Source organism: Falco peregrinus, chromosome 11 (genome assembly GCF_023634155.1).
Source record: "Falco peregrinus isolate bFalPer1 chromosome 11, bFalPer1.pri, whole genome shotgun sequence".
Lineage (NCBI taxonomy): Eukaryota > Metazoa > Chordata > Aves > Falconiformes > Falconidae > Falco > Falco peregrinus.
The window spans coordinates 7,484,554-7,512,495 of NC_073731.1; the positions used below are offsets into that span (position 1 = coordinate 7,484,554).

The 27,942-nt window shown below is 38.0% G+C and overlaps 1 protein-coding gene across 4 annotated transcripts in view; it reads right to left on the minus strand.

Annotated features, from left to right (window-relative positions):
• Positions 1–5,908: 5,908 nt before the first annotated feature.
• Positions 5,909–27,942, minus strand: part of TASP1 (taspase 1) — an 87,752-nt gene continuing 65,718 nt past the window's right edge. For all 4 annotated transcript variants that reach the window (XM_055816287.1, XM_055816285.1, XM_055816286.1 and 1 more), the window contains 3 exons: positions 24,644–24,754; positions 19,887–19,960; positions 5,909–7,397 (listed from right to left, as the gene is read on the minus strand). In XM_055816287.1, coding sequence (XP_055672262.1) covers positions 7,305–7,397; positions 19,887–19,960; positions 24,644–24,754 — 278 coding nt within the window. In that variant the 3' untranslated portion in view covers positions 5,909–7,304. The remainder of the gene's footprint in view (positions 7,398–19,886; positions 19,961–24,643; positions 24,755–27,942) is intronic.

Sequence of the window (27,942 nt, forward strand, 5' to 3'; positions counted from 1 at the left end):
GAACAGGGGAGTGTTTAAAACCTATGTCATTTCCTCAGATACCTGAACACTTTTGGGTGCCACTTCCCTGCAGGGTAGTCCCTATGGACTACTTTATCTGGACTTGTTATCTCCACAGAAGTAAAAGCTTCTGTTTTAAATGAGTTCATGTGACTTCATAGATACTAAAGTGAAAACACTTTTACTCTAGCAAGGAAAAAAATAAAGTATTTTAGTTTCAAAACTGAAAACAAATAAAATAGAAAAGTACTAAAAGAAGAAACCAGCATTAGCTCATACCTGAACTTAAAACTCTTGAGTCACACTTCACACAACAGGATAATTGAGTTGCCTTCTGCCCCTTGTATAGTTTTTACCAGTGAACTTTATCCTGCATTTCTGTTCATCATTTATAGTTGGGATTTTCCTTATTTTTGAGTTCTTTTCTAATTTAGGTACCTCCCTTACGTTGGTCAAGATTCTTGAACCTTACCTGGGAGTAACTTTTTTGATGTGCAAAGGAGATACTCAAAATTATGCTTTTTCTATCCATTCATCCTTTTCTCTGAGCAATGAACCGAATTGCAGTTCTCAGATTGTAACATTTTGCAAATCATGTATCACAAAGCATTTTCTGATATGCCACGGTGTTGTCTGGTTTGCTAATTTTCTTTTGTCAACATTTTATGACACATTCATACAACAAACACGGGGTTTGGAAAACTCTCCCTTCTTTCCTCAAGCACGCACAGTACTGGTTTCAAAGGCCATCATATCACAACATTGACTGTTAATTACCTCAAGACTTGTCATGCTCTTATCTTCCCAGAGGAGTTCACTGCCTTTCAAAAGAACTGGTCTCCAAATTGTAGACTCTTCATCAGATTGAGAGTTGCACTTAACTAGAGTTGATTCCTGTAAAATTAGACACAAATGCAATTTTATAAACATGACATATTTTCCCCAACAACATCCACAGTGCCTTACTTACAGAAACAGACTGGAAGCAAAAAGAGCAATACCCAACAAGATGAATAATCACGGTGAGCACAAGGAGGGAGCCAGTTTCATTGTATACCCAACCTGATTTAACACCAGGCAAAAGTGGGTTATCGCACCCTCCCATCCCTCCTTCCAGCCCTGCGCTCCTGTGTTTCCTTTATGTTAGCTCTAACAACCATGCAGCTGCGGGGCACAAAAAAATCAGTTCACTGGCCCAAGAGAAAACTAACTCACCAGAATATCACCTGCAAAGTTTTACTTTTGGATATAGTCCCGAAGGGAGCTCTGGGTGCAGTCGTTGCTGCCCACGGTGTGCTGGCCTCAGCCAGCTGCCAGCGCCCACCCAGCCGCTCTCTCCCTCCCCAGCCTTGAAAGGACAGTGGGGGCAGGAATTTAGGCAAAAAAGTTAATGTGTTGAGGTTGTGACGGGGAGATTACTTGCCAAGTGTTGTCATGGGCAAAACAGACTCAGCTTGGGGAAAACAAATTTAATTTATTGCCCACCAGAGTAGGTTTGAATAGCGAGAGGCAAACTGAAACACCATCCCCCCACCCGCCCTTTCCCAGGCTCAGCGCCAACCCCTCGCCCACAAATCGCCCACAAGTGCAAGGGGGACTCATAGGGCTGTTCCTGACACACATTTTCCCCTCACACCTCGCTGCTGGTGCCATTTTCCCTTTCCCGAAGGCGGCTTGCCCCACGGTGCGGCTGTGCTCTGCCTCAGAGGGGCTGCGCGCTGCCTCACAGCCCCGCGGCGGGAACCAGCCAGAACCGGCCGGAACCGGCCGCTCCTCAGCCCCACCAGAGCCTCCGCACCTGCGCACCACACAGCACCCGGGACAAAAGAGCTTCCTTCTCACCACAAAAAGTAAAGAAGCAACACTTTCAAATATGGATAATTTGATCTCAACTCTAAATGGCATCTCCTCTGGCCACAGGGTGGTGGGGCCGGGGGGTTTCCAGCACAGTGTCACACTGCTTGCCCCTACCAGTCAGGTACAACTCACCTTTTAAGGAAACAGCTTAAAAAAATACATTGGATAGGATTTCTATCACAGGGACAGTACTTACAGATATTACAATCCAGGCTGGTGTTGTGCTTTATTGGCATTAACCACGAGCACGGTGGCTTTGCCACAGGTGAGCTGCATGGCGGCAGCCCAACCCCGGCCCACGCCTGTGCTGGATGGTGCAGTCTATGCAGTGAAACCAGGGCTGGAGGAATGATCAACTTCAGGAAAACTGCTTGAATTAACAGAACTATGCCGACAGCCCTTGGCTGGTGAAGAGCTCCTTTTGGAGCCGTCGTCACCCGGCTGCATTGGATTATTTGCCCAGAGGAGTTTGTGGTTTGGTTCTTCCACTTGGCTTTTCAAGCCCTGCACACCCACCAGATAGTCCCAGATAATCCAAAAAACAAGTGTGAGTCATCAAAACATCTCGCACCACCTCATTTCCGAAGTCTCTAGTGTTGACATTAAGGCACTCATAACGAGTCCTGTACGAGAAATACCTCCAAGGGTGACGTCCTGGCTCCGCTGAAGCCGACAGCTGGGCTCCGAGTGACCTCGCTGGGGACAGGATCTCACCTCAGACACTTGCCTTCAAGCAATGCTTTCTGAAAACTGCATTTTAACAACTTTGAAAGGCTTTTTGTTTTAGAAGGATGAGTTTAGCTAGTCTCTTGCTGTACATTTACATGGATATTTACAACAATGTCACTATAGGATCTAAAACAATAAAAGCCAGTGTACAAGTCCTCCTTATCTCTGTGTTATCTTGTAATGGAGTATATAATCAAGCACAGGGCTGTTACAGCAGAACAACTTCCCCCTAGCTTTCCTGCAAAAAATGAGCAAAAGAGCAAAAAGAGGTAAGTTTTATTAATCAGCAGTACTACTTTTAGACCCACTACAGGAGTTCTTTACCACAAGCTATCAGTGATGTCGGCTTCCGTATAAAATCTCAATACAATTTCCTACAAACTGTAGGTTCTCGGCATTTCTTGGCAGATCCGGACTCTGACAGGAGGCAGTGGCACTTTCTCAACTCACCTGCGAGGCATCTACAAAAACCTCCATTGACACTCCATGCTAAAAGCCACACAAATTCTGTGTTTGTCCTCACTTTGCTGTAAACCAAAATGAGCCTTTCACATTACAATCCTGGCCAGATATAACACAAGAGTTTATAGTCCTTCAACTCTTCAAATATCCCTTGGAAGATGAGCCTTAGCAGTGCTGTGAAGGATATATCAATTCTTACCCAGGTTTCTTAGAAGTTCTCAAAACTATTTCCTCTTATTCTTTCTCTTCTTTTCTTAAAAATTATTTTGTTTTCTACCTGTTTTACATTGATTCCTGTTCTTCCCTGTTAAGTTTCTTTGTACACTCTGCTAACAAGACCCTTTATTTCCTTACCTAGCCACATTATAAGCTTTCCCTCCAATTCTTCAGTTCTCTTGTAAGCCTTCTGCTGCCAGTCAAGCTGACCCAATTCTTTCCCAAGTCATTTTTTAACCTGAATTCTTTACTAAGTCATATTTTAACCTGAAAGGTGAATTAGAGAATGGGCCTGCAGTCACCTAGAATTACATGGGTCTAAATACCGTTAAAGAGCAGCAAACGTTTTGAGATTCAGGAGATGCTTTTGAAATAGGGTTGGATATAGACTGCAGATGGTGTTCAGTTATTTACAAACCTAACACTATAAAAACTTGCCATGCAATTCAATGTCTATGAACAAATGAATCCTGCTACCGCTGAATGACTAGGATTTTTGGTATATCTTGTTGACTCAAAGAAAATGACTCTCATAACAATCAGAAGAAACAGACATTATGGTGGAATTCCAACATGCAGATTTATACTCTAGAACTTCCCATCTAAATCTGCATAAAACTGAGCTATAGACTGTCCAGTTGCCCCATTACCACATGCCACTGTGAAATGTTGCACCTCTTTCACATGTAGTAGCATAATAAGCAATAGTTTTGGCTTCTTTTTTGAGAATCTGCTATTAACTTACATATTAATTAACGACAGCAGTTTCCACAGCCTTGCTAATACCCCTGGATTTACTACTAGCTTTGTTTCCTCTTAGGCTTCCTTCTCCTTTCACAGCATCTTCTATATTTTCCTTTACAGGTGAGGCTGCAGTTTCCCTAAATCAGGCCCCCCTCTTCCCCCTCAGACAAATCTCTTGTATTCCAGAGCATTTCCAGCGGTTTATTCACAAGCAGAGAAGCATACTCTTTATACATATACAATACACAAAATGGAATTCAAACCATCTCTAAACTTTTTTTAGTGTAGCAGGCCTCTCCTCCATGACTTGCTCAACTGCATCTCCCTAAACTCACTCATTGCAGGACCACACCGTTAAGGTACAGAAGTGAAGACAAGGGTACAGAAGCAAAGTAAGAAAAAATGGGCTACATGTTCAGTTTGCTTTAGCTTATTACAAGCTTTTAGCAGTGAAATTTATCATGGCAGAAGACCGACTACCCTGGCACCAACCCGTCTGCTACAAAATACTCTAGGACATGTAATTGTGTGTTTGAGTATAAAAACAACAGTATCCTAATTGTTTGTATTTATATGCATTTCATCTGGTTGCCCTTCCTTTATAATTTTAGCCAGCAACTGCTGTCAACTGTATAATTTCCTCTTGGACAGTATCTGCTTATGCCAGTGGCAATGGTTACTCATCACGTACAAGAGTTTACGGATCACGTCATTGTAAAGCGTGTCTGTCCTCACCATTTATTTTTCATAAGCCCCTTTTAAGTTCAAAATAGAACTGGTAGCAGAATTAGACCCATAATTAAAGTAATGTAAGATCTTTCATTGGCTTAAGTGGGAGCTGGATGATAGGCAATTCTGTTCCTGTCAGACTTCACAATTACTGGTACAGAAATTCATATATGCTAACACAGTTTTCTTCTCATACCTTATGTCAAAAGTTGACTCTGTACCTGGTTTGTGCTCTGCACCTTGCTTGTGATTCTCAAGACAAGAGATGATTATTTTTTTCCTTTTTCCTCTACCTAGACAGAAGGAGAAAATGTTGGACAATTAAAAGGCACACTGCTCAATTTTAAACCATGATTCCCAAGTAGCTTCCTGAAGAAGCCTGGCTTTTTTGACAAAAAAAAAAAAAAAAAAAAATAGTAATATTTGATTGGAGTATGATATAGACAGAAAAGCAAAGTAAAAGCAAAACATGTTACCTGCTGTTTGAGTTATAGGTTTTTATATATATATGTATACACACAAATGAAACTTTGAGATAGTGTGGGGAAAGAAAAATCATACACTGGAATCTGCAACTCCATAAAGAGATATTAAAGGGAAGAAACAAATTATCGATTTACATTTTACAAGCCATTCTGCCATGCTTATTCCATGAAAGAGTGAATTCATGCCAAAGTTTCTACGAGGTTGACTCTGAAAAGCAGTTTTAGAATGAAAGAATGAAAGCAGGCCAACACTTACTTTAGCTTTTCCAAAAACAATGCCATTTTCAAATGAGGGTATGTACAAACCCATACACATGAACTTCAATTCTTCACTCATTACATAGTGAAGCATCCACACAGTCATTTAATGCTGCCTGTTACAGCAATTGTAATGACTGTGACAACACAGCTTCTTTGTTGTAACATTTCTGAAAGTGCAGTTCTTCATTTCATCAGACCACCAGTATATCACCGAAAATCCAGTCTGATACCTCAGCACAAACTATTTCAAGATGGATGCATTCCACTTTTTTGGTTCTCCAACCTGGAAAGCCTGTTTCACATAATTTACAGAATTGTATAGAAATATCTTCAACTATAGGACTACACTGATGTCACAATTAAAAAAAAACAAACAAAGATGAGAGTATGTCAATGTATGCTGTAGCATAACAGTGAAAATGAACTCAGGCTATTAAAAAAAATTTATTAAGATTTTTTTTCCATGAAATATTGGTACTACAATCAATGTAACCATTTAGTCAGTCAAGTATGTCTGTTATAGGCAGGCACAACATTAAAAAACAGGCAAGTACAATGCCCGATTAAGTGAATACAGTCTGAGTATCTATTCATCCACTATTTCTGAAAACAGAATTATCAAATATCCACCAGGGAAAAAGATGAACTATTTTAGTTTCTCTTTGGCATACTTATCAAGACAATGAATTAATTACAAAAGTCTTCTATTGCTGCCAGTGCTTTGAAGAAAAAAGTACTGAGTGGAAGATTGTACGTCAGAACTTACTTTTAGGACTCAGGCGATCTGGCTAACATATCAGAACTGGTGACAAACGAGGGTTCAGCTGCCAGTGCTTCACAAGGCAGACAAGGATTACACTGTTTTATAATGCAGGTTTTTTGAAGGTATAAAAAGAATTACAGTAAATTTATGCACAGTACATACATAATACACACAGTTATATAAATACCCATGCTGTGGCTGGACTTTAGGAAGTTGCTTTGTCAATAAGAAAGCTACTATCAGCTCTCCCAACATCTGTTTAATATACATTGCACTTCGCATCCAGTAATATGTTCATTTCTGTACCTCTCTTAAAAATAGATTTAAACAGAAGCGAAGAATAATATTGAATCTTTCAATAAACTTTGTTTTCTTATTTACATTGTAATATTCCATTATACATAAAGACTGCATTACGATACATTATCTTCATATAGCTTTTTGTAATACATACAGCTTGAAGCTATTAACATCTTAGTTTGGGAACAGAGATATGACCTATAAGACTATTTAAAAACAATTCTAGCCTTAACTTTGCTCTAGTCTGTTTCACTGAAACCATTCTTTGACAAAAGAAGTCCTCCTTATTGGGGAGGAAAAAAACAACCCATGTTTAAGCCACCTCTGGATTTCCTCAAACCACTGAGAAACTTAGAAACCATAACAATTTTTGCATAATTATAGAGCCACTTCAAAGGCCTGTTACTCTTAAATTTAGAACATGAATGAAAATTGTGATCCTATCTTTAAATTAATTTTTTAAAACTTTTAGTTATTTTTCAAACATAAAACAATGAAAACACAATCATTAATCATACATAATCTTTACACAGCTGGGAAGAGTTCCTATTTTATTAGGGAAAAAATGAACATGCACACACCCCCATTCACAGAGTGAGAACATAAACTACAGCAGCACTTGTCTCAAGTTATGGTGCACATGGTTGCAATACGGGGTATAAAACAAGAGCAGAATTTCCAACATCTGTTAAAACACAAAAAACTTATTGTACAAAAAGTCATTCACATTCTTTGCAATGAAGTGAGGAATCAGCTGTTCAGCTTTCTGGACTCTCCAGCCGGCAAACTCCTCCTTCTATTGCCACAGACTGTCCTGCCACAGCTCCAGGAGGAAGTCTTGAAATGTGAGTCTGTGGAAAAGTCAAGAGAGCATTATCGAGTGAAAAGAGAGGCAAAATTATGCAGGACACAAAGCAAACTTCTAAGTATTGAACAATTAAGCTGCTCCATCACTGAAGTCTGAGGGCAAACTGCAAAGCAACTTGAAAAGCTGCAAAAAAATGGGATTCCTTTTTCATTTTGTTTGCAATGTTTAATGCATGAAGAGAAGGACCATGACAGATGTGTAGAAAAGGTAAACTGGATGACCCAATGCACTGAAAGTAGAAGAAAGGAATATCCAGCATAAAAAGAAAGGTAACTGTGGCATTCCATGGTTTATATTTCTATTGTTTAGAGAGATGCAAAAAAGTTTAGTGCTGCATACAGAAATGTACCTTACAGAAATCTTCAGACACAATGAACTGTTGGACAAAGATAACGCTTCAGAGCGTAATGCAACTGCTATGTTCAGGATGCAAAGAAAAAATTTCTCTGCATAAAATATCTCTCATCCACTTAAAAAAACCCCAAAGACTTACTCTAAAGTATTTGTTGCCACCAAATATTTAGGTCAAATAATTGGACCTAAAGAGCAGTTGTGTTTCTGTCAACAAGCATCTTTTCCATGGAGAAGCTTTAAAAGCAGGCCTTTGAGATGGCTCTGCAATATTTCAGCCAGAAAGTAAAGCGCCAGAAAGTGGGCAAGTGTTTGTGTACACAAACCTCAGCTTAACTCTACTGTAACTCAGTGACACTAAAAATCTGGCAAAGATACTTTATATTCTGAGGTGCATTTTATTACTGATGGGTAAAAGCATTCTCTTACGAAAAGGTATTTTGACTTATTGTTACAAGTAGTTACTTTTTTTCCCCCCTTACACACTTTTTTTATACTGGCTATTTTTTCATCCACACTATTGAGTTTGAGCTACAGCAAGAGCCTTGTACAGATATATTGATTGCTTTCATATAGGGCCAAATGGCTAAAGCAAGTGTATAAACAGAACAGCAAAGGGAGTCAGAAGCATGTTTCAACAAACTTTACTGCTTCCTACTTTCAGAGCTGCTGGGTGGGCTCTGGTAAAAGGTAGAAAAGAGGCTTACAGGAACAAAAAAAAGCAATAGGGCTGCTAACAGCATTTCCAGAGGCTTGAGGCAGAAAGTGGCCATGGCAGGAACTCGGCAGCTTGAGCAACGCTCCAGGCATCCCTCCCACCGAAGCAGGAACACTGCCCTTCATCTCCCTCATGAGTTACAAGTTTCACCAAATGACTCATTAATGCTCAGACAAAGAACACTTCAACAATTATTACATTAAGAACTAGAAATTAATGCAACTACGATATAAAGCTCACAACATAGAAGTTGCTGGCATTTAGAAGTTATGGCTTCCTGTGAGTGCAGTCAACTACATATTGAAGTTTTTCTATGTACCTTATCCCATTTAAAAGATTTAAGTGCTTCAAAATGTATAACTTGCAATGAGGCAATGGGTTATGACAAAAAGTATAGATTTAAACGTGCAGTAAGAATAACTTGCATCAATTGAGCAGAAAGTGATTTGAGACTAACTACAATTCATTGCATCAAAGTGATTTTGCATCTCAGAGGCAGCTTTTTTTGATTTCTTTCTTGATAAGGATATCCCAGTGTCTACTCTTAGGTGGTCTTGTTTTCAGTTAAATTACAGAATGAGATTTAATTAAAAACATTTAAAGATTTTCATTTTACTGTTAAAACTTTGATCTCTGTCCTTTCTGCTTGATATATGAACATCTTCCTACTTTCAGAACAATTTTGGTTACAACTGTGATTTACCACTTCAAGAAGAAAAGATTCTTTTCAAATCTGTTACAGTTTCCCGCAAAATATAACTGACAATTCTTTGGAGATGTTATTTTCTAGGTTCAAAGCAAAAAAAAAAAAAAAAAAAAAAAAAAAAGAAGAAGTTGAAGAAGGTGTATTTTTTTATTTTATGACCAACAGACCCAAGACATTTTTCCCAGCCTGTGAAAATTTCTGAATGAAAAGTGGTACAGGATGACAGTGTAAAAGTAGTATTGTTTGATGGGCACATTAGCAAATTTCCTTAGTGGAAGAACACCACCGGATTGCTTAGTGAGATACTGCAATCAAAACAAACCAGTGGTGCACTCTAAGGCAGGCATTAATTATAAGTGAGATTGCTTATACAGTGATCTGAGTTATTAGCAGATCATTGTAGCAATACAGTAAAAAGCACAGAAGTCCAAAGATGCTGCCAAGAGGCCTAAGAGAGAAAGCTTGTTACTGAAACAGAAGAAGTATCAGCACTATCATCATTATCACGAATCTTTTAATAAATTTTTTTTCATTATAGCTACCAAGAGGCCTGATTTATGTAAATTAGTTTTCTGACCCAAGTTATGAATTGGCCCTTTGCATATGCTTGTCTTAAATACCTAAAAGACCCTTATGTAATTGCAGCAGTAAAATGTGAGGCTTCACTGAATCCATATGAAATTTATAGATCCTGGGTTTTTTTAAGTTAGTCAAGCATAATATCCTAATAAGTTTTTGAGCAAGGGAAGTAAAACATGCAAGAGAGGATAAGCAGATAGTCAATATATATCGATATATTATCAAGTAGCTATGCTTAAATTGCTGTCCAAAACACACTGCCTATACAAAACCCTACTTCCTATAAAAGGAAAAACACATTTCCCATACAAAAGACCCCAAACCACTATTCACCAACATCTGTACATTTCCATTTACAGAAACACCCAAACCACACATAATGAAATCTTTCTAAAAGTCTTTACTTGCATCCTGTTTATTTGCATAATTTATAAGACGGAGCAAATTCATATGCTGTTTACACCAACTACTTCTTATTACTTTCACCAATGGCTGCCTTATGTAGAACAAAAGCAAGACAGATCTCAGGATGATAAGTGTTTAAAATATGTACCTAATAATAAGTAATATGAAAGGATACCATTGCCATGTCAAGACAACTTCAGACAAACTCCCAAATGAATTCTTACAATTATATCTCCCTTGTTCTTAGCTATATGAACAAACTCCAGTAAATAGAAAGATCAAAGAACATTTAGTATTTTTAAATGCAACCACAGAACTTATTTGTACAGTTTGTTACATTTTTATATCCCAACATCATATTTTACATTAAGTCCAGATTGTACAGAGGATTATGTTTAGATTTTAAAAACATAAAAATAAAAGGCAAACAAAAAAAAGCATCACTGGAAAGCTTTTAATTGAATTAGTTACAAGTTGAATGAACCCACACCTGGGGGAAATCATGCCTGGGAGCACAAAAACAGGAAAAAAAACCTGTCTTCCTGAATTAATCCTCCACTCAGCTTTATGGAAGCCTCTCTTTGAGGAAACCATATGCCAAGGAAAGGTAGATTAAGACCGACAGGGTTATCTATATCTTCAGCTCTACAAACAGAAATTTTACTGTCCCTGAGAATACTCTGATTCAATTTGCTTCCCCAGAGAAAAGTGAGGTTGGTGAGGACCTGGTAGGAGAAGAGGTCCCGACAGTTAGGAAATCAGTTAGTCACAACAGATCTTTGCCTGCAGCTTAAAGGAGGAACCTTATGTCCACAGCTTAAAAGGAAAAGAAGTAAATGCTAGACTGAATACTTGATTTTGCTTCTCACCCCTCCATAAAGCACAATCTAACCAACCTTCAGACAATGATTCTTGCTCCATGTACTTGCCATCCAAACAGACAATGCTTCCCTCTTTCCATCCTAATCAAACCAAAACCATGGAGCAACCAAGTCCCTCAACCCCAGCGCTGTAGACAGGTCACGGAACATTACTATCTCTCAGTGCCTTTTGATACACACTGGAAAGTTTCCCACTACCCTTCAAGTCCAACATTAATAGGTCTTTCTGCCCTGGAATAAGTGTTAACTGCTACATCAACAACATACGGTTTAATCTTTTCATCATGAAAATTTGATCTACTTTTCAAGTTACATATTTTTAGTATACTTTTAAAAAATACAAAATACAAATAACACAAGTTGTGCCAAGACTTACTTCATGTCTCATAGACAATATTCTGAAACAACCCTGAGACCAACTAATATAAAAATATTTTTTTCTTTAAAGACCAAAAGTCTTCCCTTTACTCACATAAAAGTATTAGCTTGTCACAACAGCTTCATTTTCTTTTCATTAAAAGCATAAATACAATGTAAAATAAAGTTTAAGCCAAAAGACAGCCAGTGCTGCATGAGAAAACTGAAGTCAATCAACTGCTGCCAAGAGGACACAGTACAACTACCAGATGGCAGCACATTCAGTTCTTAAGCAAATCTGGGGAGTACTTCATGTGTTTAGCTTTCTTACTACATGCTCAGGATGTACTTTGGACAGAATAATTTATAAAAGAAACTTTTTCCATTCATTACACTATTGAGATGAAATAAAATGAAAGACCATCACATCATCAATGAAAATGCTTTCTACAATTTACTCCTTAAAGAAAAGTACCACCAAACTGATACAGTCTTTAGAAATTCAGAGCCTTCTACCTGGATACATGCTTCCACCATGAGAAGCATCTGTCCATGCATTCCCAATTTATTTTGTAGACAGTAATAGCCCATTTTGGCAGCAACAGCCATCTTCTGCCGCTCTGTCTCCTGGAAGGCTCTCCTCCAACATGGTTTAAATGTAAACCTGCCGTATGACAGGAGAAGGTGCCCCACAAAATACTGGCAAGTGCTGCTATCAGAATATCCCACGTGTAACTTATTTGATGAAGTCTTTAAAAAAAAAAAGGGGGGGGGGGGGGCTCCAGGATGATAGTCTTTGTTAGCAAAAGACAGAAAGCCAGACATACTGATGATGGGCCTCTGGATCTCAGATACTGAAAATACTGATTCTATGTATAGGTTGCTTAGGAATCCAATGGTTTTCCAAGCTCAAACTTACTCTGTGGGTTAAGTATATTACTATACACTATTATTGTACCTAAAAACATTCACACAAAGCATTAGAGGAAAAAATATCAAGTCAAGACAGTTGAAAACTAAAGGATTTTAATTTCTCTAAATGATTCATTCATGCATTTAGACAGTCTAAAACCACATATGAACGATCAGTTATTCAGTTCAGTGTCCTAGGTTTTCATAGAGGTATTCTAAAATATTGCCATATATCTTAAAATGTGATTGTTAACATTCTGAATAGCAGGTGCTAAGTCAGGTTATTGCATTTATATTTGCATATCTGGATATAGAATCCCATCTTCTCTGCTCTGTTCTAAACTATGTCGGCCAACTATGAAGAGTTTTCCAGAACTAATGGCTTTATGTAAGGTACTCAACCCAAAAAACTCAACTTACCTTCCCATCTCAGAGGCCCTACTTCCCATGAAGTCTATGAGCCAAATATTTTAACTAGTATCTTAGCACTGAAGGTTATTTCCAACAAATATAAATACCTTATTTTTATGAGAGAACTGGATGCTCTACTGTATGCACAGCGTTCTTTTCAAGTAAAAATTTCTGAACGATTCCCCAGTCTCCAGACGAGAATGCAGATTAAAGAAAAAAAACCCAAAAAACCAAGAAGTGTGACATACACTTTTCCTGTCTCATGAAGTTAAAAGACTGTCTCTGTAGTATGAAATAAATGACTGAATTATCTGACTTAGTATTCCTGTTAACTAAACAAACCCTGCAATTTTTTCCACTAATTTTCAAATTAGAGTTAGGATTCTTCCAAGATGTGTTTTTTCACCCAATGAGCAGTGGATACCTGCCCTTCCCCTGACAAAAGGCTTTCACAGACCTTTTACTCACAAAGCAAAATACAGAAGCCCACCACCAGAAAACCAACAACAATCACTACAACCAGCATTTATCGTATGTATCACTTCAAACAGAGCAAAGTGATTTTGCTACATTTTACAATGTTAGCAAAGGCAAATAAATCTGATTACAACACTTAACATCTCAACAGGAAAAATGAACTGGAAATGGTCTCCCTGTCCACTATGTTTCTTCATACTGGAAAATGAAATTAGCTGTCAAAGATAAAGTTTCTGTTTGCATATTGCAACCACAACATTTGGTGTAGACAGCAGTTGTTGCTGACAAATGTTTTCAAACACAGCAATATGGAACACTCCGCTACTGTTACCCCACATCTCGCAAAGCAACTTGAATTTGCTTCATTAGAAAATGGAAAGAACGGCATATGCAACTTTGCAATATTAAAGCCTGCCATAACATAAAGCTTAGTTATTCATGTTATATGAACTGGGTATCTGTCAAAGACAGATTTAAACTGGCAACTGAATTGGAGTACATTCAATACTACAATTAGATTTTTAGAAATCTGTTGTCTAAGTCAATTAAGCTGTTACAAAAAGCAAAACCTATGAAGCTGAACTACAAGGATATCTCAAAAGTATTGCAACATTTACAAAATTTGCAGAAGTTAGCAACACTTATACACAGATCATACAGCACACAGATCATACAGCAAGTTTACACATACGAAGAAACATAGCGAGCCGACAGATTATTTCAAATACCTACACGTAACACAGGACCAAAACTGCACATTGTTGGTATTAAGACTAGATTTTTCACTGGAAAGAAAACACTCTGACTTCAAGCACTACTGAAAACACAGTGAGGAAGTACCTAGTTTCAAGCAATAACATTACCCACCACAAACTACTCTCAGTTACTAAGATAATATAAGATACTTGGGAGATCCAAGAAAAAAAAATTCTGTGGTGCATCCTGCTCCTTACTTACACCTTCTGCACACACAACACTGTAGGCCTTAAGTGAGCAAATACTCTGCAGACCCTGCCTGAGATAAAAGGGCTCCTGCTTGATTATGCACAGATACATAACATTAAATCAAAGAAAGCTGCCTACCCATAACAGAACCTTCAAGAGATGCAGTCAGTATGTGAATTCACATTGCAGGCACAGGCTGCCTGTCATTTGAGACTAAATAACTCCTTTTCCTCTGCAGCATCCTCCACCAGGCAAGCAGACAAGGAACAAGAAGATACGAAGACTATGTAACTAAGAGAGGACTCAATTAACTTGCAGCCTACGCAACTAACTTACCTTCCTTCCCGTTCTGCTTTTTTTTACATCTAAAGTCATATTATGGGTGAGTTCAAGGAGTTCTTTCTCCCCCTCCCAAATTACATGGCAGAAGGTCTCAAAGCCCTTCCTGCAAAGTGACACTTAAAACTGCTCTGCCAAATGCTACACCAACCATTAAGACCTCAAATACTGCACATCAGCAATTGCAATAGGGACAGAGCTCCAAGGAGCAACCCTATAGCCATCAGAATAGACCTATTTTCCCAGCAGTAACAATAAAATTGTTTAAGCTCTCAGAAGGTAACCAAATCAGTTCAGGAAAATAGGAACTGATTAATTGGAAGCTGCCAGAGTATCTTTAAAGAGGTCAGAGCTCTGGTAACAAGATGTTGTGGTTTAACCCTGGCTGGTAATTAAGTACCACGCAGCTGCTTGCTTACTCCACCGTCACCCAGAGGGATGGGGAAGAGAGTTGGAAAGGAATGTAAAACTCAAGGGCTGAGATAAGAACAATTTAATAATTGAAACAGAATAAAAATGAAAGAACAATAATAACAATGATGATGATAACAGTTATAATGAAAAGGTGAAGGGAAAGAGTAAAATCCAGAGGGAAAGGAAGAAAGACACATGTGGTGCACAATGCAACTGCTCACCAGCCACCGGCCAATCCCAGCCAGTCCCAAGCAACGATCCACCCGCCACAGCCAACCCCCAGGTATATACACCAGGCCTGACGTCCCATGGTATGGAATACTGCTGTGGCTAGTTCAGGTCACCTGCCCTGGCTGTGCCCCCTCCCAATTCCTTGTGCCCCTCCAGCCTTTTCACTCACAAGAACTGAGAAACTGAAAAGTCTCACATCAAAGCCAAAACACAGCACCGTAGTAGCCTCTATGAGATAATTAACACTATGCCAGCTGAAACCAGGACACAGGACAACCTTCTTAGCTGATGCTATGATCAACTGTTGGATCTATTATGGATCCATAAAAAAACCCAAACATCTGGAAGGTTATCCTGAAGACTCAGAAAGAGAAGACAGTTTGGGCAGGAAATCTAAAAGAACTAATTGTTTACCAAAGATCTTGAATTCGTATCAAGTAATTCATGAGTCAACATCACAATAACCAAAAAGAAAAAAACCACATCTCCTAGTTCATGAAGTTATTTAATCTCCCTGTCCTTCAGTTTAGAAGTCTTAACCTTTTCTGCTGCAGCAGTTATGGCTACACAAGGAGCTGGGTAAAGTGCAGAGGCAGTCCACAGATAAGTATTTTTTATCTGTTCTCACGGCTGCAGCTAGAAACTTCCACAGCAACCTAGAATATTCCAACAGCCTCACTAATGGCTAGAAACAGCTGAATGTCAGCTTATGTGGCAATTCTACCATCAAATAGATAGGCAATGCAGGAATTTGCTTCAGGAGATCTCAGGAAGTCCATTCATCCTTCCCAAAGCACAGCCCTAACGTTGAAACAATCTGTCATGCTATTGCTTCAGTAAGGGGGAAGCCTGGGACCGGCAACTTCTAAAACAGAGTATAACTGTTCATTAAGCTCATCATAGCTGAGGCTCCCAGGCACAGCCTGGGAAAGTTGTAGCAATAGGTGGTGTAGGTTAGTTCCAAGAAGCATGTAAAAGAGTCAAAGATGTTCCGATGAAAAGTTCATTTCTCTTCGCAGCCAATCTATGTAGAACACTGGCCCCGAGTGATTATGAAACTGCTCGTGTCAAGAGGGACGGCAAGAAACAAAGAAGAGTACAGCTGAACCGGCAAGGACATGCCCTGATGAGCTGCTTGCAGCAGCGAGGTAAGGGTTCCAGGTAAGAACCAGAGGGAAGTCAGTGAGATATCTACTCTTCAGGTAGTGAAGATGACATTGCCAGTGCTATCAGTGGTGGAGGAGCTGGAATACTTCCAGCTTTAGGACAGAGCTAAAGGCAAGTAATCGGACAATCAACCAAAGACGACTGTCAGCAATAAGGTGTGAACTTAGGCCATCTGGCAAGGCTTCACAGTATTTTTAAAGCAACGCTCAACCAAACATTTTAAATGAATGTTCAACAGGAAACCGTGACTTATCCAGGCAACTGGTTTTTCAAAAAAAGACTGGACACCTTTCCAGAAAGTATGCTTTAAATCAAACAGTCATTAGTCACAGTGCAAAACTGTTCCACAGCTCTTGCAGGCTCAGCCATTTTATGCTGGTGAGTTAGCATTTAGGCAGTCCACTCTGGAGGCGAGTAGCCAGCTGCAGAACTCAGTCTTCTCTAAATCGGGAGGAAATAAACCCCTGCTGCAAGGATACTTGCAGATCAGTACTTGGAGAGCTCACTGTGCTAAATAGGCAGAAGCTCTGGCAGGTCAGGATGTACAAAACACTTCAAGCCTCCGATGCCACTGTCCTGTCCCACTGCTCTTTTAAGGAGCTGCCGATCATTAGTTGGTTGGTTATGTTTCCACCTCTCAGGCATACCAGTATCTGCAGGTAAGCTGGTATCTAGCTTATAAGTCTCTAAGTGTTTGCCTTGTAAGAAAGGTCTTCTACACCTCCACAATCTTCATCTGGGATTCAGAACCATCATTTGCCAGGTCCTATTATGAAATGTATTAACCTCCAATGCACAAAGAATCATACTAAGAGTATAAAGCAGGATCCTTTTTTTTCCTTATTATGTACCTCTTTATATATTTATGATTCTAGTATTAGTCTAATTCATAACAGTACACTTCAAAACCTTCTCACTTTATAAAAGACTTGCTATAAAAACATGTTTTCATGTTCATTAAATTGAATCAGTCCAAAATCAGCCACTGTGACAACCCCTCAGTTTAAGAATAAAACTTGAGTCCTAGACTGATGAAAGGAATAAAAACTGAAGCTCTTTACCACCCTAGAAAAACAGGAAAGCAAGATGTTTCCTTACAAGCCACTGCCTGATCATTTTGCTATGGTACTCATAAACAAGTGATATTTTATACTTTTATGAATTCTTATACCATTATTCTTTCATGGCAAGCACTCAAAATTAACTGTACCAAAGCAGTTACTCTATTGAAGGGATTTTTTATTTTTTTTTACTTGCAATACATTGTGTTCTATTTCAAGCCCAGTTTTCCATCTATAACTTAGTCCTAGTTGTAGCAGAACAAAATTCCAGCTTTTATGACCGAAGACTTTTTTTGATCAATAGAAGGCAGCAGCAAAAGCATTTGTGGTTTTTCTCTGGAAAGCATTTGTGGCCACAGACTCAAAGGAAGAAGAAAGGGAGGGGGATTAACTCTTCAATGAAGGTCAAAAACATAATTTAGAAGTGAACCAAGAAGAGCAGCTGTGTCTGTCAGCGCAATCAAGATTACCAGCTGGAGAATTTACCAGCAGTATGAAAACAATGCACACCAGATGTCAAATGTTGCAACTGCAAGTAGGAAAACATCTCTGGGCATGACACTGTCATGCTAGTACTCATTAGCAGACAGATTTCATATTTAGCATTTATTTATTAATTAGACAGACACTACCAGGAAGAAACAATAATATTTTGAGCGTTGCAGTGTAAGCCAGAGGCAGGTGTGCACACAGGAATAATTTAACATTGTTCATTCTAATAATTCTCCTTTCACCATGAACACAAGATAATGATTTTTAAACTAACTAGTGAATACTAGAACATCTGCAGCTGAGCTTGCTTTAGTTTCACTCAGTTCGGTCTGAGCTTTTAACCCAAGTTTGGATTCTCTTCTAATAAATCAGAAATAAATATAAGAAAACAAGTAAAACCACACTGTATTCAATGGATAATTAACTGGAAAGAACTCTACACAAGTCATGAAAGCAAGTACTTCACTAACACCTCTACCAGAGGTTCCTTCACCAGCTGCTTTTTATCTTCCTCCTCCTTCTGGGGCATTCTTGTCTTTTTTTTCTATACATTTTACTCTTTATGGATGAACTCATCCATTCCCAGTGCTTCAACCAGCATGTTTCACTATTCTTGTTTAAAATATCTGATGTTAATTTCCTTCTTTTGTACATCCTTTTATTATCTTGCTCACATCCTCCTTTGTATTTATCTCTCAAATGAAATACAGGAGGGGGAGAGGGGGGGAGGGGGAGAGGGGGGGAGGGGGAGAGGGGGGGAGGGGGAGAGGGGGGGAGGGGGAGAGGGGGAGAGGGGGAGAGGGGGAGAGGGGGAGAGGGGGAGAGGGGGAGAGGGGGAGAGGGGGAGAGGGGGAGAGGGGGAGAGGGGGAGGAACATTTTGCTTTTGTTGTCTTCCCCCCCCCCCCCCCCCCCTTACCAATGACTGAACCTTCTTCTTCAGCAGATACACAAGCAGCCATTTCTGAGGAGTGCCAACAAATCCAGGCCCTCAAGTTCTTTGCTTTTCCAGGCTTTAATATTCATCCTTCCATCAAAATGCTGGGTGTCTTTCTTGTTCTTATCTGCTGGTACAAACCTGTTGGCTGCCATCTTCTCCTCTAATACATGCAAGTACTCCAGTAAACACCCACACCTCCCCCATTATTTTAACCATATCAGGAAGCCGCCGCCTTATTCTCTTTCCTCCACTTTTGTCACTTCCTTTAACTAGTTCCAATTGTTTACTCTCAGTCTTGAGTATTTATGGCTGTACACATACAAATGTCTACAGAAATTATGATTCTGTGTGGAGATTCTCCCATGTTCATCCTCCCTGTCCAAACACCTCTCTCAAATGCTCTAGATCCTACATCACAAAAACTGTCTTTTTCTCCCTTCAATGTTATATTCCTAAAAATCCTCTTGGTTAATCCCTACTCTGTGATCCCAATGTTAAGGACTTTCCCAGTTTCCATTGCTAAATTCAATTTTAACATATTATTTCTCTCCTTAAAAAAAAAAAAAAAAAAAAAAAAAAATTATGATTAGGCCCCAAGAAACTGAAAACATGGATGTTAATATCCAAATCATTTATTACAGAGACTATTCTCAGAACTAGCTCAAAAAGGTTTTTTATGTCCTCTCTCTTCTTCCTTGACGGTACAATTGCTTTACCTTAAGGAAGGCATGCTCACAGAAAAATACTGTGCCACCCTAAATAGCCAGTATAACTGAATCAAACTGGATAAAGTTATTGAAATACTATTACTGTCAGCAGAGGGAATGGACATGTGCATGTGGCACCTTCTCCTGACGTAATACATATATTAGTGTAGGTTTATTAACTGTTGCATATAGGTATGTTAACTGCTGCAATTTAAAATAAATTAATAAATCAATAGATCCATTTAACTACTTATGCACCCATTACTTTTTCGGCTCTCTTAAAGACAAATTTTTTAATATATATTTCATTATAGTTATTTTGTATTCTCCTTAGATTTTGCACTCATTCTACTGTATTACAACCTACTGCTCGTGGCTTACCTTTGCTTTGCCGTCCTGTGCAGACATATATCCTACACACATGCTCTCTGTTGTATGGCTCCACAGAAATTCCACTATAAAGGAAAATGCAAGAAGTCACAAAAAAATGCATTGGTTTAAAATGTAAGATGTAATTTAACACTGGAATCTTGAGAAACAAATATAGCTTAAGATATAGTTTGGGAAAGGACAAAACCAAACTTAAAGAACAAAAACTACTTACCAGAATAATTTAATCTCAGAAGAAACAGCTGTCAAGCAAACAAGATATTCCTGCACTATTTGTAATCACACACAGCAGAACTAATACCCAGAATGAGAATGTTACTTTAATGATATGGAGCATCCAAGATGTGAAATACATCAACTGCAACTACAGCTGAAAGACAGGATCAACTTATAAAGCCGAGGCCTGTTCCACCCATGAAGCAGAAGCAGATATAATTTGCATTGCTTGCCTTGAACCCAGACATAACCACACTACAACAGCATAAACCCAGATGGCATGAAAGGATTCTGTAGAATTGTAACACTGTCAACAGAATAACCATTAACAAGCGTTTTTTCACAAAACTGAGCATAAATACATACATAACATGTAACTACCAATGGAGGTTTGTGGTTTAGTTGCACAGGTAGGATACAGGAAAACATGCAGAAGTAGAAAAGTCTGCAAGAGGAGAATTGAAGATACAGAGCAGGGAGGAAGGACATCTGGTGAAAGCAAAACAATCCTGCAGAAAAAGCAGGAGAGGTGTCTGATGGAATCAGAACAACGCTGCACAACAGAAAAATGCCTGGCAAACTTACAGCAAGACCTGGTCCCAAAAGTATGCTGAATTACATCGAGAGCATATGCAATCAGCCCCTTTCATTTGGGAAAGGGTAAGGAGCACCAAAGGTAAGAGAAGAAAGGAAGACTGAGAAGAAATGAGCCCAATTTGATTTTGGCTTCCCTATCAAAGCACTCTCAGATATGATCACCTTGACTTCTAGCACTAGCTATACAGTATCACCTTGCTGAAACTCACAACTAATTTAGGTTATAGATTTTAAAGATCAACTGTTGTGTTTGTAGTGATAATGATTACGAAAACTAACCACTGCTAATGTGTATTGTTAATGCATGCTAATCCAATAAGGTGGTGGTCTCAAGTTTGAAAGTGGTCCAATTTATCAATTGTGTAAACAGCCCACTACTGGGCTTAGATCTTTAATTCTCTGATAAATACACAGGTATCTTTATAGATATACACACACAGTCCTACTCAGCTGCAACTTCAAATTCAGAGAAAGAGCACATTATTCATATATTTAGCTCCCATCCAGTGGAGCTTTATAAATTGCAACACTGTATTCTTCCTGCTCTATGTCACAGTCATTTTTGTTTGTGGACATTAAGTACATAATTTGGAAGTGGGAAAAAGAAAGAATAGATGATCAGAATTCAGGATGTTTCACAGAATAACTGAAAAGTTTAAAAAAACCTGCACCGAAGAATGCATTTTTCCTTTGGATTACTGGAGAAGTCTTACATGAATTACATGTAAAAAGCTCTTCCTGCATATTTCTTTAGAGAGGCTTTCACATACTGTAAAAAGCATCACTAGATGGTTTTACATCTCTTAATCATTGCTATTCCTCATGTTCTTTTAATATGGTTGATGAAGGTCACAGCATGCTGAGTATGCTTATCCTCTGTAACCATTTATCCTTGCATAGCAATTAACCCGGAGTAGAAGATCAAAGTTTAGACAATCCTGGCAAGACTTGAAGATTCTGACAGATATGTAGATATCATAAAAGAAAAATGAACTTCATTTAGGTATGCACTTTTCTCCCCCGTAAAAGATTCATGACTGATATAGCCAAAGGTTAGTCAAAAGCTTTCAGAGAGTGAAACATACTTAGTGCAATGTAAGTGCGTTTGATGAGGCTAATTGCTCCCTAACACTTAAACGTTCAACTGTCAGTGAAAGCATATATTTTTTGGAGACAAATTTAATCTCATCTTTAAATTTTGAGAAGCTAGGCAACAGTTCAGGCCAAATACCCTCGAAATATTATTTCTTTGTCTTTGATAATTCAAGGCATATTCTTTTAAGTTTTTATTTTTATTTTTTCCTTCTACATTGTCCACCAAAAGTAGCATGTACTAGCATGAAAGATACTTACTGCTAGCTATTACAAATACTGGAATCACAATGAAAATCCTAAATTACATACTTATCCAAGGACATTTCGTGTATTTTCAACCATTTAATAAATCACTTTCTTGCAATTTGTTTCAATAGTTTAAAAAAAATACCTTTAGAATAAGCTGTACTACATGAATCTTACTCCAGTGGAAAGCAAGCCAAAAATCAATGGACAAATAGTCTACTTAGGATGTATGATATGTGGAGATTTTTGTTTTTAGTTTTTGAGGAAAAAATACCAAATCTTCCTTAATAGAAACATGTTTTCCTACATGAATGACAAACATTAAACGAACAGAAATAATTATTTCACTTCCAAATATAAGAAATTTAACATTAAGTTGACCTTGTTTGTTCTCATTTAATCAAACCTGTATTTTAATTTTCTTAACTCTTTTTTTAGAGATAGAATTTAAGTTGTAGAATGCTTTCCAACTAGACCAATAATCTCATAATTATTCCACTTTTAAATCTGAAAACTGTAAAATCAAACTTGCAACATTCTCTGTAAATTTAACAAGCTGTGCCCCGATTCTTGAGTCAAGATTAGACAGTCTTGGCTTCCAAATAGTTGAAAGACAAGAGTAAGATGACTGTGAAAGTCTATTTGATTGTCCACTTCTTCAAAAAGACAAGCTATTCAAGTAATAACTTAAAAAAAAATATAACATACAAAAGCTATTTTTAAAACTTTTTCCCATCCAAGCCTTCTAAAATTCCTTTGTTGTCCATCAGGATAATCCCAGAACAACCATCAGAATTGCAAGGATTCACTTCCTAAATCTCTGGTTCTTTGTAATAGCAAAATAAACATCCATGAAACTCTTACGGATGAGATGTTGACTAAAAGCATAAAACATACATAAACTTCAGCTGTTGGGTAGAGAAACATGAATGTTCTTAACTGTGTTGAGTGCATCTGCGCATCTACTTATTAGAGTGAATGACTGGAGGGGGGCTACAACCTGATTCATGGACCAACACAGACAATGTAGAATATGATATTTAAAGGTATTGCACCAGGAAGGTGCAATACAAGAACAAAACTGAAAGATAACATACACCTTATCCTGTGCAACTTAATAAATTGACCCTAACATCCTGGAAGTCACTGAACAGACAACAGTAAATAAATACTGGTTTTTGTGTGGGTTAACCCATCATTAAGAATGTATCTGCTGGCTCACCTTTAGCACACAGTCTGCCTGCTACTCCAGGCTGGCTGCAAGCAAGCAGACTGCTGACACAGAGTTAGGATTTAGTGGGACAGAAGTAGTAATGAATTAAAACAAAGATGAGGGGTCTTTCTAAAGAATAGCCTATGGATTAGAAAGAAATTAGGCAATTCCAGACTTACCAGGTGAGATGCTATGACTGCCTTAATACACAAAGTCAAGCTAAGTGATCAAATTTGTCACATCAGATCTTAAAGGAGATACGAGATCTACTTCAAATCTGTAATGCTGCTGACAGTGACTCATGAAACATGGTGAAACAATAATAAACCATAGGATTATATGAAAGAAAACAACTTTAATTCTGGCAGCTTAACATAAATATATATTAGACAGCTTCATGTGACCCAATACATAAGCACATAGCATGACCAGACACATATGCCCACATCTGAGGAGTACCACAGGAAGAGCTGGTACAAGTGTCATGCTGAAGTAATTCATATGCCCCCAGTCCCAAACCCCGGCCTTCAAAGAGGAACATGGGCTTTACTGTCTCTGGGTTGTATTTCCACCCACCTCTGCTAGTAGTGTACAGCTTTCAGCTTCCTAGCCGTTCCTCTAAGACAAACCACAAGACAGTTTACTACAATACACTCGTTCCGCTGTAAAGCAGCGAGACAGATGAGGGTCTTGTTTCTAGGACATAAACAGGGCTTAAGGGCAGTAAAGCTCAGAACCTTTTTAACCAGTCAGCTACTGATGGAGGCAAAGGACAGTTTTCTGCTGCTCTCAATAAAAACAGCAAGTACTCTTGTGGTCTGCATATACAAATACTAACTGTGACTTCTCTGAACACATTTTCCTGGGCATAAAAAAAAAAAATTCTAACCATAAAACAGTCTCCCTTCCAAATTTCAAGTTTATCCTCCAATTTTTCACATTTTGTCCTGCAAAAAGGAGGAACAAAGAACTTTTTTAGACAGCATTTTCAGCATGTAAATCACTGAGAAGCAGTAAACAGTCATAGGCATCACCCTTAGCTAAAAATGCAATTTTTTTCTATGAGTAACATACCCTGCCTTGCCACAAGCAACAGTTATTTCTTTGCCATGGTTTTAGAAAGATCCCACACAACCCTCTGAATCACAATTCTGCTTAGAAATAACAAGTCAGAAAGAACGCCCTTTTCCACAGTTCTAGAGAACAAACAAGGTTATACTACTATTTCACTTCCTGGAGTTTTATTATCTTGAACAATTTCACTTCCTTTTTGTTTTGTCTGGGAGTTTTAACAATGGTAAACGTGCACAGACAATTTTTATTTCATCTTTCACTTTGAGTTAGCACCTAGCTCAAGTAAAAATGAATAAGGATTTCTTACCCAGTAAAGTTGGCTTTCCCTGTGACGATTCAGGCTCTGCTGAACACCTGCAAGACCGAAGAACTATCACACCTCCAAGTACACCATCTTCATTGGCTAGAAAAGGTGAACCTGGGAAAAATTGTTGGGGAGAATTATTTACCATAGGAATAGTTTCTTGGGTATTTCTTTATTTCACTTTCTTGCCTTCCTCCTTTAATCTCTTCACTAAGAGTTGAAGAGACTGTCAGGTCACCCGGTGCTTTTACAAAAGCATCAGTTGCATTTTTTTCTAACATTTCTAATGAGTAACTTTCTGAATAGTATTCTACTAAACTACCAGTATCAAAAAAAGAAAAAGAGCTACATGGAATAAAAAAAAAATAAATTACATTTGTGAGTGCAAAACCATTTGTTTGTGGATCAAGGAAGACACACTAATGAAAAGTGGAGTGTCAGGTTGAAAAAATCATGTTGCAATATTTAGTTCTTTCTGTACTATAATTAATATAAAGATGGCCACATACGAAAAAAATCAAGCAAATCTGGGTCACTTTTATAATCTATTCATTCTTCCTAATTTAAAGTGCTTTGTACAGAGACATCATCAAACTGCTATAGACTGTTTTCCTTGCTGTTTTATGAATATCAGCAGAAAAGCCAAAACACATCCTACTTTTTACAGTGGCTTTTCTGTTGTTAATTTAAGACATACAATATACAATGCCTTCTATCAGAAGCTGGAAAAGTTTTAAAGTTTGTAATTTGAAATGAGATTCCTCTAGTTTTCAATGTGGAAACAATGGTATGATTTACATACAATTCAAAAAGTCTCGAGCCATCAAATTAACTAAGTTCTAGCACTTAAGCCCAAAGAGACCCTAGTCAAACACTTCCAATACACTGTGATTTAAAGCTGAACATACAATTGCAATAGGCATTTCATGTATTTATTTTCAACGATTTTGAAAAATAAATTAGCATATTATGCCTAGTGTACAGACACTGTAAAAGGATTTGCTGGCCACAAGAACTTTAGAGCAGATCAACTCATCAGCCTCCTTCAACTTGCCCACAGCTATTCATATGATTAAAATTACTCCTTCAATGCAAGTAACAACAACAACAAAAACCCAGTAAGAACCAACTTCAGGCTTCACTGTAAGGAAAACTAAAAGCTTTACCATGTTTTCTTGACATAAGAGCAGCCACATTCAAAAGTGATGCAAGGTGGTCATTAAAATTGAAGCCCATATTGCAGGAAAACAATAAATGTGGTATGCTAAATAAACAGCAATATCTAATTTGATCTAATACAAACAGATATTATTTTTTAAATGCCACTTGCTTGTACAAGAACTTTTACTAGGTACCAATTACATCTACTGTGTTATTCATCAACTGCAACCAAATCCCTGTGAACCAGGAATCCAGACACTCATAACATAATAGATGACAAAACAGGAAAATATGTTTGGTTAAAATAGAAATGCAAGACTTGGAAAGTTGTAAAGAGTTTTACCACCCAAATCAAAATCTTTTAGTCCATGCTTTCCAAGATGCTATGTATAACTCTCATACTTTCACTACATTAAGCAAGTGCTAGCTAAGTATGTGGTATGTTTTCTGCAAGCAAATGAAAAACAAACAACAAAAAAAAAAAAGAAAAAAAAAGGTTTTCTTCACAGGGGACGTGCATTCTTTAATCTTTTCTTCAGAAATTCAGGTTCTTCAAAGAAAATGTCTTAACCTGAACTTGGTCTGCAGACCTAATCTTATACTAATTTGCATAAATTATTCATGCTATAAGCCATGCTGTAGTGAAAAGTCATTGCAAACAGAGAGAAAGAGTCCTGTTTTGTTTTTTAATAAGCTGTGTTTCTCCTCCTCTTTTACAGCCTGTGAAAGGTTCTTTTAAGGTTCTAATGAAAAACACTAATAACCTCTTTCATTAGCATGGTTAAAAATGTTCTACTTCAGCACAACATAGCCAGCAGATAGTGTATTTAAGGCCATACTAAAACACTGATTGAACATGAGTAAAAAAAGACAGCAACTGCTGATTATAGACTTGATGCCACTAAAGTCTTGTTCTAGAAATGCTTACATTGGGTTAATAACTTTTAGTGGTTTTCTTTCTCCCCCACTCAAGAAAGAGTAGATGAAAGAAAAGTCTGTGTATAAGCCAATCACATACTTCTTAATTTTCCCAGTATTTTTGTAAACTATGTGCCATCATTACTGATCAAACTTTTAACAATTTGAATATTTATTTACTGACATTAAACATGCTGTCATTGCCTTAAATACATTAAAAAAAAAAGTTGTTTTCTGAACCAACTCACTTCCTTCAATGATTAAGCACCACGGAAGCTTTATTACCAGTCCATAAAATTCAAAGGCTTTGAAGTCCATGCTAAACACTCAAAAGCCAGAAAAATGACTGTATTAGTTCAGCATTTGCTGAAGAACGTTGCCACTCTACTGTTACTTCAACTAGAAAACTCTGGAAGAGGATTAATTTAATAGCACTGCACATAATAAAAGCCTGATAAAACCATGATATAATTTTAACTTCACCACTCATAAAACACATCAGATAAGCAAGAAGCTGACTTCTTTACAAATTACACAAGTTGGGCCCTTGAAATAAGGACAAATACTGGTTAAGCCAAATGAGACCAGGTCTTACTGCACCAACTTTGTAAGACTCGACCATACCAGTAGTACTGGGGTGATGCAGTGACAAGTAAAACAGCTTCGAGTGACTTGTAGTGGGTCATTTGAATAGAGTATTAGAACAGGAAATGTCTTAAAAATTTCTGTTATGCAAACAAAGCAAAGAAGATGGTACACATTATCCCTCTCCTACAGACAGAACATAGTGTTATTTGCCCAGTGGTGCACAACATCAAAACCCATAGTCTACAGGCTATCCTCATTTGTAGCACCTTGACCAATATACTACAACACAATGATGAAAACATGGGGTAATGTTGGCTTTCTTGTTGCAGTCAGCCATGGCTTGGAGGTGTAGGAATAGAGATTGAGCCAAAATACAGTAGCAACAAGAAATTACTGAGATTTAGTATCACTAGTATTGCCAGCTGAGCTACTGAAGATTTTTATTTTTGTTGTTGTTGTTAAGAACAATGCAGAGCCAATTTTTAATCTTCTACACCATTTTATCATCAGCTGCAGAACGAACATTATTCTGGAAAGGAGTAAAAGTCTGAAACAATAGCATAACCCTCCTTCTCACCTCCAGACACAAGCAGCAAATAAAGACACCAACACAGTCACCTGCAAAACCCCTGCAG